This window comes from Chrysochloris asiatica, unplaced genomic scaffold, assembly GCF_000296735.1.
Source record: "Chrysochloris asiatica unplaced genomic scaffold, ChrAsi1.0 scaffold00004, whole genome shotgun sequence".
In the NCBI taxonomy this organism is placed as follows: Eukaryota; Metazoa; Chordata; class Mammalia; order Afrosoricida; family Chrysochloridae; genus Chrysochloris; species Chrysochloris asiatica.
In genome coordinates this window covers 3,183,854-3,197,440 of record NW_006408522.1, presented here as the reverse complement: position 1 = coordinate 3,197,440, position 13,587 = coordinate 3,183,854, and the positions used below count along the sequence as shown (strand labels likewise).

General features: G+C 38.9%; 1 protein-coding gene across 4 annotated transcripts in view; it reads right to left on the bottom strand.

The window, feature by feature from the left end:
* VWA9 (von Willebrand factor A domain containing 9) overlaps positions 1–13,587 on the bottom strand; it is a 39,557-nt gene that overhangs the window by 18,750 nt on the left and 7,220 nt on the right. The window contains exons 2-7 of one of the 4 annotated variants that reach the window (XM_006831520.1): positions 13,103–13,386; positions 11,705–11,812; positions 7,425–7,580; positions 6,437–6,555; positions 5,860–6,002; positions 747–839 (exon numbers count right to left, since the gene is read on the bottom strand). In XM_006831520.1, coding sequence (XP_006831583.1) covers positions 747–839; positions 5,860–6,002; positions 6,437–6,555; positions 7,425–7,580; positions 11,705–11,812; positions 13,103–13,324 — 841 coding nt within the window. In that variant the 5' untranslated portion in view covers positions 13,325–13,386. Of the gene's footprint in view, positions 1–746; positions 840–5,859; positions 6,003–6,436; positions 6,556–7,424; positions 7,581–11,704; positions 11,813–13,102; positions 13,387–13,587 lie in introns of those variants that run through there. The other 3 variants (XM_006831522.1, XM_006831523.1, XM_006831521.1) reach the window with 3 other exon arrangements.

The window sequence follows — 13,587 nt, the reverse complement described above, 5'->3', positions numbered from 1 at the left end:
CATACATGTGAATGTGTGACTGAGGAGTTGTGGATTACTCTCAACTCCAACTGACGTGACATGAGCATACATGTGAATGTGGTGATAACTCAGTAAGTTCACTACACACACTTAGAGCAGGCTGGTGATCAGAAATGGATGGAATCAAGAAGGGGAAAAGACGCTTAAGAAAGCTAGAGGCTAGCCTTTACAGTTCCTGGCGAGATCTATTCTGTAGAACTGCGGCTCCACAAAGGTCTGAATTCATTCATGCATTTCACTGTCTAGTATGTGTGAGGCACAGAAACAGATTTGGTCCCTGCCCTTCTGAAGCTGTATTTGACTTCCATGTTCAACAAGCAACCTGATTCCTCAGCATACTCCTATTAGAAAAGGCATCTTCATCGTTAAAGAGGACTTCCAATGAAAATTACTAAATTAATACACAATAAGTATGTGACAAAATGCTTTCCAATGTAAAGCAGAAAAATGTTACTTTTCTGGCATACTGGGCACCATTCATTAGTTTTAAAGCCAATGAGTTAACTATTCTTTCCCCAAAATTCTACTACCTAACAATTAAAAACAATTTTAGATGGTGATGGTCACACACATCTGTGAATATACTAAAGAACATTGAAAAACATAATTGCAATGGATAAATTGCATAGCATGTAGATTAAATCTCAATAAAGTTGTTTTTAAAAAGACCAATTTCAGTTAATAAGATACTTCATATGTGTCAGTGGAGGAGGAAGGTAACTCACCTTTGTTAAGTGCTATAGGTAGGACCAGATGTCTAGACAGAACTGGAGGACTTGAGATATCTGCTATATCAATAAATCCCACTATTTCCAAATCTGAAAGGAAAAAATCAACATAATATTCACTCACGCTGTAAGAAAATACATTGTTTTTCATATGCTAGATTTCACAAACAAAATGCTTAGATGTAGATTTCAAATATAGTAACTTCAATAAGAAAGTTATTAGAAGCTCCTGTGCATAACGTAAATAATCTGCATTTTAAGTAGCTCAGGGAATAGCAGACATTGCCTCTCAGGAGGGACCAGTCCCTGGAGAAGGGCATCATGTGCTTGGTAAAATGGAGGATCAGCGAAAAAGACGATGACCTCCAACAAGATTGCCACAGTAGCAGCAACAATGGGCTCAAACGTAACAAAGGTGAGGATGCTGCAGCATCAGGCAATGATTCATTCTGTTGTACATACTGTTGCTATCAGTCGGAACCAACTCGATGGCACCTACCAAAGCAACAACAGCTGTTCATTTAATGAATGTAGGTTATAAGACAAATCATCTAGGCTTTATTTTTATGAGGCTAGGTCTCTAGCCAAGGAGCCCTGGGAGTGTAGTGGGTTACATGTTGTGCTGCTAACTACAAGGTCAGCAGTTCAAATCCACCAGCTATTCTGCTGGGGGAAAAAATGAGGCTTTCTGCTCCTGTAAAGATTAACAGCCTGGGAAACTCTATACACGGTCGCGATGAATCAGAACCAAGTCTAAGGCATACCACCACCACAAGGTCTCCAGCCAAGACCAAATTCCTCCCTGTAGTCAGGGATGTTCAGGTGACCAAGGGGCATCACAGAGAAACACTTCTACAACAAACACACTCAGCCTTCCATGGAGATTCAAATAATTGCCCTGAAAATGTTTACCTAAAAATAAATATATTTTCCACAAAACCAAGGACAGTGAATTCTTTGCTTTGTAAAAGTTACATTAAAGACCAAAGAAGCTTATTGAAAACCTAATAATACATAAAAATTGCAACTAAAAGTACTTAAAAATTTTTTTTTCTGATTACTTAGTATAAAATCTATAAGGACCCAAAAAATTTCAAGAAAACTAAAACTACCCATTATCATCATTAGAGAAAATACCAATATTTTACTGAACTGCTTTAATCTTTCTTCTAGACATTCATATTCTTAAAATAATTTTAAAACATCAGGATCATAGTAAGTATGTTTGTTAAGGGCCATAGAGTTGGTTCTGATTCACAGAGATTCTGTGTAGGGTTTCTAAGGCTATAAATCTTTGTAGGAGCAGAAAGCCTCACCTTTCTTCCATGGAGTAGCTGATGGGCTTGAACCACTGACTTTGTGGTTCCCAGCCCAGTGCTTATCCCTCAGATTTGTACTTCTAAGACATCAGAAGTCTGCTTCTCTGGAGAATTGCTGTCACTGCTTTCCATCGCTGAGCAGTACCTGAATCAGCACAAGCACTAAGATCTTTTTCATTTGAGTAAGACACCCACTACATTTTTAAGTTGGATTAAAGATAAACTATACTTAAGATCTTGGTGTGTCCTGGTGTGGTGCTGTGGGCTAATGCATAAGACTGTAAAGTCTTTTGAACTGCAAGGTCAGTGGTTCAAACTCCTTGGAAACCCTATACAGAGTCGCTATGAGTCAGAATTGACTCGATGACACTTAACAACAACATATTTAAGATCTTAGACTATAAACTCATATAAGAAAAGACATATTCAAAGTTACTCATCAAAATAGGATGGAAATATTTAGATGATATAAGTACAAAATTTTTTAGTGTCCTTATAATTACACTGTGAACGTATATACAAGGAGACTTCAAAAAAGTCCATGGAAAATGGAATTAAAAGGCAAAAGAATTTTTTCAGGAACTTTCTGAAGCTTACTCATATTTCGCTATTTATACTTAGCACCCTTGGTGAGAATGCTCAGGTTGAAAAAGGTTTTTCTTGATCACTAATCCAAAAGATTTAACAATGTGGTGAAAATTCAATACGTGTTTCATTAATGTGATGTATTTTACATCTAGGGAGAATGAGAAGTTTGTGTTTGAACTGTCGGGAGGGAGAAGGGACTGCTTAAGCAAATAATGGTGTGATTGTGGAAAAAGATTTCTCTGTAAGATGAGAAGATATTTTCAGGCATCATAGATTGAGCTAACTATAAATAATTTATATCCATACATTAAAACAAGTTCCCTCAATTTGGTTAGCCAAACTCAAATTGTTTTATTTAGAAATAATAGAATCGCATTTCCTTTTTTTTTTTTTTAAAGGGAGAGAGTGGAATCTAACTGGTTTGAGGACCATTAAAACCTTGAGTTCAGTTTGATACACTGTTGTCTAGTCACAATGAAGGATGGTAGTAGTGTGCCCTGAAGTCGGTTCCGACTCATAGCGACCTGGCACAGGGTTTCTGAGGCTGTAAATCTTTATGGGAGCAGACAACCTCATCTTTCTCCTGCAGAACTGCTGGTAGTTTCGAATTGCTGACTGTGAGATTAGCAGCCCAACTCGTAACCACTGCGCTACCAGAGCCCTACAATTAAGGATGTTGTTGTTGTTAAGTGCCTTCGAGTCGATTCTGACCCATAGCGACCCTGTATAGGGTTTCCAAGGAGAAACTGGTGAGCTTGAACCACTGACCTTGTAGTTCAAACGACTTTGCAGTCTGATGCATTAGTGCACAGCACCACACCAGGACTCCACAATGAAGGATGTTGTTGTTGTTAAGTGCCATTGAGTTGGTTCCGACCCATAGCGACCCTGTATAGAGTTTCCAAGGAGCAACTGGTGAGTTTGAACCACTGACCTTGCAGTTCAAACAGTTTTGGAGTCTGGCACATTAACCCACAGCGCCACACCAGGATACTGTTGTTGTTACGTGCTATGGAGTCAGTTCCGACCCATCGTGACCCTGTATAGGGTTTCTGAGGCTATAAATATTTACGGGAGCAGAAAGCCTCATCTTTCTCCCGCAGAACAGATGGTAGTTTCGAACTGCTAATCGTGAGATTAGCAGCCCGATTCGTAACCACTACACTACCACAGATAGCCAGGAGGTTCACCAAAGCTCAAGCCATCTATCAATTCTGATGCACAGCAACTTTACAGAACAGAAAACTATCCCATAGGGTTTCTAAAGCTGCAAATCTTATGGAAGCCGATTGTCATATCTTTTTCCCTAGGAGCGACTGGTGGGTTCGAATACTAGACCTTTTGGTTAGCAGCTGAGTGCTTTAACCACTGTGCAACAAAAGTCCTTGTCAGGAGGCAAAGGTACAAAAAATGTAAAACAATCAACACAGCCCTTCACTCTAAATTCTGACCCCAAGACAATAACCACTTACTGAGCACTTAATTTTAATAATTACCAAATAACTAGGTACTGAGGCCACAAATTGTGACTGGAACACTTATGCTCCACATCCCCAAGAGTTTAAGGTGTTCCCACCCCTCAAGCCCTGGTGTGGTGCTGTGGGTTAATGCTCTGGATTTCAAGGTCGGTTTATACCACAAGGTCAGCTGTTCAAGCTCACCAGCTGCAACTCAGAAACCCTATACAGGGTTACTATGAGTCAAAACTTACTGATGGCACTTAACAACAACCACACTCAAGGAGTCCACCCACAAATAAAAGACAACTCTCCTCTCCAATATTCCTTGCTACTCTTGACTCTTCACTTTGTCAATATCACCTAAGCAAACTACTTGGTGATGTAAACCAGCAGTAGCACATCTCTTTCTTTTACATAATGCCAACAGCAGGGCTGGAGAAGTACAGTATGTAAGAGCTGAGCATTTAGAAACCACCTAGCTGATTCCATTCACACCAATAAAGATAAGAGAGGATACAATTCATACAGGGTCACATAGAAAGATATAGCCAAGTCTGAGTATCCTTTCATATTTGAGAAGACTTCAAAAAGTTTGTGGAAAAATTCCACTATCTCTCTCTCAATTCTACTTTCCATGAACTTTTTGAGGTCTGAAGAACTACATGCTATCCAACTACTACCAACTATTCTGAAAGGTCTCGGTAAAGTGGGAGAAAACTCTAAACAAAACAATAACAAAAAAGAAACCAGGCTTACTGCTCAGAGAGATTGGTAGAACCTGCATTGGTGGACCTTTGCCACCCTTCAAGTCTGGAACTGAATTCCCCCGTTGCTTAAATTTCAGCCAAGCAATAAATATATATATATATTGTTGTTGTTATGTGCCCTGGAGTCGGTTCCGACTCATAGCGACCCTGTACAGGGTTTCCGAGGCTGTAAATCTTTACGGGAGCAGAACCCCTCATCTTTCTCCGGCGGAACAGCTGGTAGTTTCGAACTGCTGACCCTGAGGTTCGCAGCCCGATTCGTAACCACTACGCTACCAGAGCAATATATATATAAATATATCGGGGAGAATAACACTAATGAGATACACACACCATAGAATGGTCAACCATCAGAGGTTAGAAGGGCAGCATTTACCTAAGAACAAAATTCAGAAGGAGAATGAATGGAAGTAAGAAACACAAGCAGGAAGTGGGTTGAGTAAGTGTTGTTACACTGAGGGGATTGCAATTGAGATGAAACGATCATTTGTTGAATGTAAAACTGATGTTTACTCCATAAACCTTTAATTTACAAGAAGCTAAAAAGATTAAAAAAAAGATTTGCTTTGCAATCCATCTCAATATTTCCACTAAGAATTAGCTCAATGATTTCCATGTTAATGATCTGTTAGATTACAAAGTAGAATCTGGTCAGGATGTTCAACTCTAGTGACTTGTGGTTACAATGAACATGGATGAGACTTACCTCATGACCTCACAACTGTTGTTGGTAAGTTTCTGAGGAGCAGCTGATAGGTTTGAACGTAGACCTTACAGTTAGTAGTCCAGTGCTTAGCCTACAGCACCACACCAGGAGCTCAGCATGAAAGACCACTGACCAGCTGTCCCACCCAAAGTGTAAGCTGATGACAATAGCATCCTAGTATCAGAGTTTATATTACTCTTCAGCCCCAGAAGTTTGAGGAAAGTAAGGGTAACAGAAAAAGAAAGGAAGTTTAAACAGAAAAAAAGTTACCTGTGTTAATAACTTTAGGAATTGGATCGATTTCTTCATCTACAACAAAAGGTTCTGGCCTGGGGAAGACTTGTACATCAGCAGTTAGGTGGCCACACTTGAGAATAGCGTGGAAAGGTGTATATGCCAAATCTATCAGCTTTCTAAAATATAATGATTAATTGTTACAGGGAGAGTGACATGACACATACAAAAAATAACTGTTTTAGAATGCAAAATTTCTTTTCATGTTGACTCCAAAACTAAGGTCTGATCATTTTAGAAATACAATAAACCCTGACATTTCTGATGAGCAAATTTTAATTTGTTTTAATTCTGAAAAAGTCCAAAAGCAAGCTAATCTCTGAAATTGCTCCTTGTGAGGAAATTGGTAACTACAGGCATTTTAGATTTAGTTATGCTTACTTTACAAGGGAATGAATTTTAAAAAATTACCAGTACCAATCATTTTATCTGAAAAATGTGCATTATGGGGGAAATGAAATGACAAAAGTAAAATAGATTTCCTTTCTGGCTGGATGTCAAATTTTAATACTGGATTATAAAGAAGGCAAAAAAGCTCAAAGCATATACTCACCCAAACATAGACTGTACATTTTTCAAGCACAGCGGGCCGTCAATAGTAAAAATCTGCCCTTCACCATTGTTTAAATCTATGAGACGTTCAAGGCAATCCAAGGAATCAGTGCTCTGAAGCTACAAAGCAAAACAGGTAACTTCTCTACAGTGGCAAAAAGAGCCACGATAGTCACAATGCCCACTACAATCTCAAAGACAATGATTTTTTTTTACATGCTGAGTATGACAGGAAAATAGCTATACCAGTTTTAATTCAAGGTTGTCAGAGAGAAACACTATGTAAAATGACACCAGTAGACCTATTTCATTCAGAAGCTGCTTTGCAAATATTTTGACGTGACACAGCTGATAATTAATTCAGCATCTTCCCTGCACAAGTTTCTAACACCTTTTGATAAGAACTGTCATTATCACCATTTTATAGGTAGAAAAATTGAGGTGAAGCAAGGTTACATAACCACCAAATAATGGAAAAAGCATGAAATCAACCATTTATCAGAGTACTGTTACTTCACACACACACACACACACACACAAAGTCAAAGCCTATGTCTATCAACATTTCTGGAGAAATGAAAGTTATGAAATCCTAAGCGATATTTACACCAAAGAGAACAACTGTCTCAACCCTTCATTATCTAAAGCCTCTGTGAGAACGTGAGAAGTAGGACGGGTAACAACTCTAGTCATGCTCCCCGCAACAAGACAATCCTCTCAAATCTCAAGGAACATTTGAAACTCAAGAGGCTTTTCAAATACTAAGAGGCTTCAAAAGCTTGTGGAAAAAGTCCATAATCTTTTAACTCCATTTTTCCACGAACTTTTTGAAGTTCTACTCTCCCCATCCATATATTTAGATCAGTTTCAGCTGAATTTGGAGTTCAAGGTTATAGTATATACTGTATAATATCAATGTATACTGAAAAAGAAAGAGAGAGAAGTACCTTATTTACTTAAAATGAAACAAACTTAGTAAAAGGCATTACCTCTTCCAAATTTGCCATGCACATGATGTACAACTTAGATGGGAAAGGAAAAGGGAGTGGAAACCTGTTGCTCTCACTTCGTTGATTGTGAGTAGCTAGGGAATGCCTCAGTGAACCTCTACCAATGCCAAGACAGCCATCCGTCACCAGGACCACCTGTTTGCAAGAAGAGGTTTGTACATTAAATAAACCTACTGAAAATAGTTCCACTCAGCCATAGCTTCATCACTTTACATTGCCAGACTTACCACTACAGGAATGAACTACTGAGAAAATCACTAACATGAATCAGCCTAACACTTTGGCAAGTAAAAGATGATAGACAATATGCCTCTATTTAAAGGATGTTTGAGAGCAGGTCAAACAAAGTCATTTATGATACATCAGAACAGGAGTTGTATGGGCAGCGGAGTATGTTGCAGAAGGGGCACGAGGAAACCTTGTGGATAATGGAAACTTGGTGGGTATCTTAACTAGAGTGGTAGTTGTAGGCTGTTGGATGCTGCTATGAAGTTGAGCTGACTCAGGGTGATCCCAGGTGTTCACAGTAGAACTGCTCCATAAGGTTTTCAAGGTTGTGATTTTTTGGAAGTAGATCGCCAATCCATCCAAGGCACCTGTAGGTGGATTCTAACTATCAAACTTTCAGTTTGTGTCATTCAAGGACTCCTAGTAAAGTCATGTGTTGATTTACATTCACAGTGCATTCTGTGAAATAGGACATTATGTGATTTGGATGTTGTGAGTCATAGCATTCACTGATCTTCAACCTTCATGCTGTTTAATAACCTTGGTTTCACTCCCAAGTCGATACTTCCCCGTTGCCTCTTGCTGCAGCTTTATTGTGCTTGGAAGCCATGATGCACTTCATGGAATTATTTTTGAAAAAAATCAAACAGACAGAGATAATGCTACTACACTTAAGAGACATGTGAGACTCAAGATTGGATGTTGCTGCCTACAAGTCAAAGCACACACTGCTATACATTCAACTATGTTAGTAAATAGGGAAAGATCCCATTAAAATCATGGAAGAAAGTATAGTAAGCACAGTATACACATAGTATAACAAGCATTTATTATCAAGACATAGGACGGGGCTTAGGAAATGCCATTATCTTTTAATTCCATTTTCCCATTAACTTGGTGAAGTCTCCTCTTACATGTACTGTACTGTTACGCACCTGGCAGCATCATCATGTTGCATACAAGAGACATGAGATAAATGTGTTGCACACGGAAGCTGTTGTGTTTACTATGCCTGGTTACATCGCTATGTCCCCTTCTCTGATTGGGGTTTCTGCACTCTATAATAACCCTACGGGACCATGGACATATATGTGGTTGGATAGTGCCCAAATGGATGTTATGCCGTATAAGGATGTAGTTACATAGGTATATGCATTTGTTAAAATGCAGTGAACTGTGCACTTAATGCCTATGTATAATTAAACCTAAAAAAAAAAAAAAACAAAAACCAAGAAAAAAAAATAAATCTACTGTTTTAGCTATCTAATTTTGCTATCACAGAAGTGAGTGGCCTTAATGAAAATAAATTCATTTAATTATCGTTTAGGAGGCTAACAGTCCAAATTCAGGAATCCTGGTGTGGTGCTGCAAGATAAGCAGTGGACTGCTAATGATAAGGTTGGTGGTTCAAACCCATCAGCAATTCCTTGAAAACCATACTCAGGGCATTTAATACCACTATTGTTCAAATCTATGCATCAACTGCTAAAACCAAAGATGGTGAGATTGAAGAATTCTACCACCTCCTTCAATCTTAAATTGATCAAACATGCAATCAAACTTTACTGACAATTACGGGTGAATGGAGTGGAAATGTGGGAATCAGAGGAAGGATCGGTAATCAGAAAATATGGTCTTGGTGATAGAGATAATGCTGGCGATTGCATGATAGAATTTTGCAAGACCAATGACATACTTAAGGAGCTCTGGTAGCGTAGTGGTTATGAATGGAGCTGCTAACCTCAAAGGTCAGCAGTTCGAAACTACCAGCTGTTCCACAGGAGAAAGATGAGGCTTTCTGCTCCCGTAAAGATTTACACCCTCGGAAACCCTGTGCAGGGTCGCTATGGGTCGGAACCGACTCCACGGCACTTAACAATAATAAGAATGGCATACTTACTGCAAATACCTTTTTTCAACAACATAAATGGCAACTAGACAGATGAAATACACAGGAATTAAATTGACTACAACAATGGAGAAGCAGACAGCCAAACCTTTCTTCTGCAGAGTGGCTAGTAGATTTCAACTGTCCATCTTTCAGTTAGCCGGTAGCTGAGAGCTTAACCACTATAAGCCACCAGGGCTCCTTTCCACATTTATCGGGTTCAGGATTGACAACACCTATTTTACGGGATAAAATTCCATCCATACTATCTACCTTGTAACACTTGAAAAAAAAAGGGGGGAGAGGGGAAGCAACCAGAACCAATATTTACTTAAATATATTAAATTAAGATTCCCATGTCTTAGATAAGGAATTAGGCACATGAGGTACTTCTGTAAAAATGGCACAAGGATACATTTCACACGTCTCCCTATGAAGAACTGGAACAGATGTCTAAATCATGACACTTAAATTTTCAAAGGATAACAAACTTTAGCTTTGATCCATGAAAAACACTAACTACTTTAAAAACATGTTCATAAAGGCCATTTAGCCAGACATGTGCAAGACTTGAAAAACACACCCCAATTAACAATCTCAAAATGTCAATAAAATATGATAGCTGAAAAATCATTTTCCTTTCCTCACTGCTTCAGAGTAGGCCTGTGGGGGTAGACTTTCCAAGCATCCCAGGGGAGGATTATATTCACTCTCGCCAATCTAGCCAAGCACCTTGATAATAATAGGCCTTAAACGGTATTAGGTGTTTGCACCACATGAAGTATTGAGATTGGCAGTTACTTCTAAAGCTCAGGAGTGTTTAATAGAGGCCCCATAGAGGGATGATTTTGGGGGGAAGATCGTGAATGGGCTATAAGGCAATTCCCTCTTCTAGTATCAACAACTGCTACATAATGATTTATGATGTTAGCATTCCAGCAGCTGTATTATAATGAAATATTACATGTTATACCAGAATGAGTTGGAACTGACTTGATAGCACTTAACAACAATATCAAAATGAGACACTTTACTCAGACTTGGTGGCAGCTGATTTGGTTTGATTTTTTATGGGTGCTTTAATGCTCTAACAGCAGAGATGAGTAGTTGCCACAAAACCTTACAAAGTCTCAAATACTTGCTACCTGGCCCCTTACAAAAAAACTTTGCTGACTCCTGTTGCGGTGGTGGTGGTTGTACGCCGTGGGGTCGGTTCCGACTCATAGTGACCCTGTGCAGGGTTTCCGAGCTATAAATCTTTATGGGAGCAGAGAGCCTCATCTTTCTCCCGCAGAGTGGCTGGTAGTTTCGAACTGCTGACCTTAAGGTTCGCAGCCCGATTCATAACCACTACGCTACCAGAGCTCCTTGACTCCTGTTATCTGTGAATATAATTTTCCTTTTAACCATTTTTGCTTTCCTTCTTCAAAATATGCTATCATTTTTCAGAATATTTGTACCAAATTTCCCATTCTCTTTTTCTGCTACTACTTCAGCTTTGGTCTGACTTTAAGCAAAACCAGGGGTGTGGTGGTGTAGGAGAGGCTCTGTGGTTGAAACCCACCGTCTCTCCTTGGTAATCCCATACATGGTGGCTGTGAGTCTGAACTGACTCAACATCACTTAACAACAACAAAATTTAATATTGATTTGACAGTACTAACAATGATTGGTCGTTTATGGGACCTAATATGGTCTCTAAGTAGAGACTTGAAAGAAATCAATTATTTCTCCCTTTTTAGGCAACTCAGATAGTTAAGATGGTTAAATTTGGTACCTTAAAATAATGAAGACAGACTGGTGTGTTGTGCTGTTGTTTATGATTCTATCACTTAAGGTCATAATCACTCTATCCAGGGAGTTTCATTGGAAAATTCCACTGTGAGCCCTTTGCGCTTTATACAAACAGAATTAGTTTGCAATAAGTCAATTTACTAGGAGGACGCTTTCCTCAAGGCATAATTTTGCTACTTTCTAAGCACATTAGTGTTGATTTAATGTCTTCTTTTAAAAAGATACCAATAGTGTATAACATAGTTTGTGGAGATGAGAATGTATGCTGTGTCAAAACCTAAAAGATAAGTGAAGAAGCTCAGTAGCTACTGTTTGTAACTTAGGGCAATGAATCATAACTGATCCTTACCTGGCAAGGAATTGCACCACCCCATTCTTGCTGAACAATATTGCAAACACCAACTAATGCAGACTCCAAGCAGGTTTTATCATAATCATCCATATTACTTAGCGCTTCCTGAGTGAATACAAGATACCATAACTCATTATTCTTTACTATTTTAGTTTGTCATTAAAAAAGCAAAACAAACTGCTCACAGATAACTGTTACACAGGGGACATGGTATTTCTGAGAACCCAAGCATAGGCTCTTAAAATTAAAACAAAGAACTTAAATACATCACAAATATAATGACAAAGAAAATGTCCTGAGTACTACCTATCTCCTAAGCACCATTATAAGAAAGTGTATGTAGTTAATCACCATAACAACCCTATATGGTAAGGATCATTAACCCTATTTTAATGAGGAAACTAAGGTACAGAGAAACGAGGTAGTGGCCCAAGGTGCCACAGCCTGGATTTGTACCCAGGCAGTCTGACTTGCGGCCCCTCCTTGGTCTTAAAAATTACTCCACACAATTTATATAGCAAATCTCTAAATTTTGGAACTGCTGAACATCAGATAGTCTTATATTAGTTACTCACTTATAAAAAATACAGTGCAATTAAAAAAAAAAAAAGTTTGTGAGTCACTTATATACATAAAATCAAACTCTCTATATTTTATATGCATATATAGAATCAAACTCAATTGATCTTGGATGTCTAACTGCCTAACAATTATTACACTGTTCAGTTTAATTCCACAAACATTTATTGACTGCTGGCTGTGGGCAAGGCATTGGATTGGAGATAAAAGTGATTTAGAGATGTCTAAATATCACCAACAGCATCTTTGGAAGGAAGTATCTTCCAATCAAATTTAAAACATAATAATTTCTTGGCATTTTTTGAAAAGGAAATAACATAATTACTCGAAAACAAGGGTCTTTGTAAGAAAGGGCTATTTTTCATCTCCTAAAGTTTTATGTGAAAGTAGCAGTTCTGCCGAAGTAAGGCCTGGTGACCTGCTTTCATAAAGACTACAGCTATGAAAACCCGGCAGCAGAGCAATCCCACTCTGTCTGTCACACAAGGGCTTTACACAAGTCGGGGGCTGACCTCACAGAAGTTAACAACAAGAGAAGTGGGTAAGGACTGAACCTAAAGACTCACAACTTCAGGGAATGAGGCACTACATCTTGAGATGCTCCCCTCCCCTTCTCACAGAGAATTCCAGAAAACCAAGAGAAGGAAAGCAGGTAACAACTCAGAGCCATACCAAAGAAAGGCATAAGACCCACAGGTTGTGAATCCTTGTTTATAGCTACACTCAGATATTAAGTATACATAGTTTTAAATATTCCAAGTTTCAAATATTCAGTACAATATTTATCACTGCTCTTCTCCCTACAAATTTAGTTACCTGTAGGGTGTTATAGTCTCGTGTGAAGGGGACCATCAGCTCCCAGAGTGATGAAAAAACCACCAGGGCTGTAAATTCGAGCTTGTAATTTGTGGCCATGTGCTCAAACAGCATCGTCAAACCATGGGCTGCAAGGTGTTTTCGCTGATATTCCTCAGACCCCTCGAGAGACACAGGCCGGGTCATGGAGAGCGATACATCCATTACCACCACTGTCGGCATGATGACAAAGATCCCAGGGTTTCCAACCAGAATGCAGACAGACAGCAGTAGAGAGGGAAATGCTGTAGGAAACAAATCAAAAGAGGGCTTACATATCAAGGAGAGAAAAGAATATTTTCTTCCACCACAATTTCAACCAAACTTCCTAGAAATGAGTGGGGGCAAACCACATTTAAGGTGAAGTACGCATTGTTGCTGTTGTCAGGTGCCATCGAGTCGGAACCGACTCATAGTGACCCCACGCACAGGAGAACAAAACAATG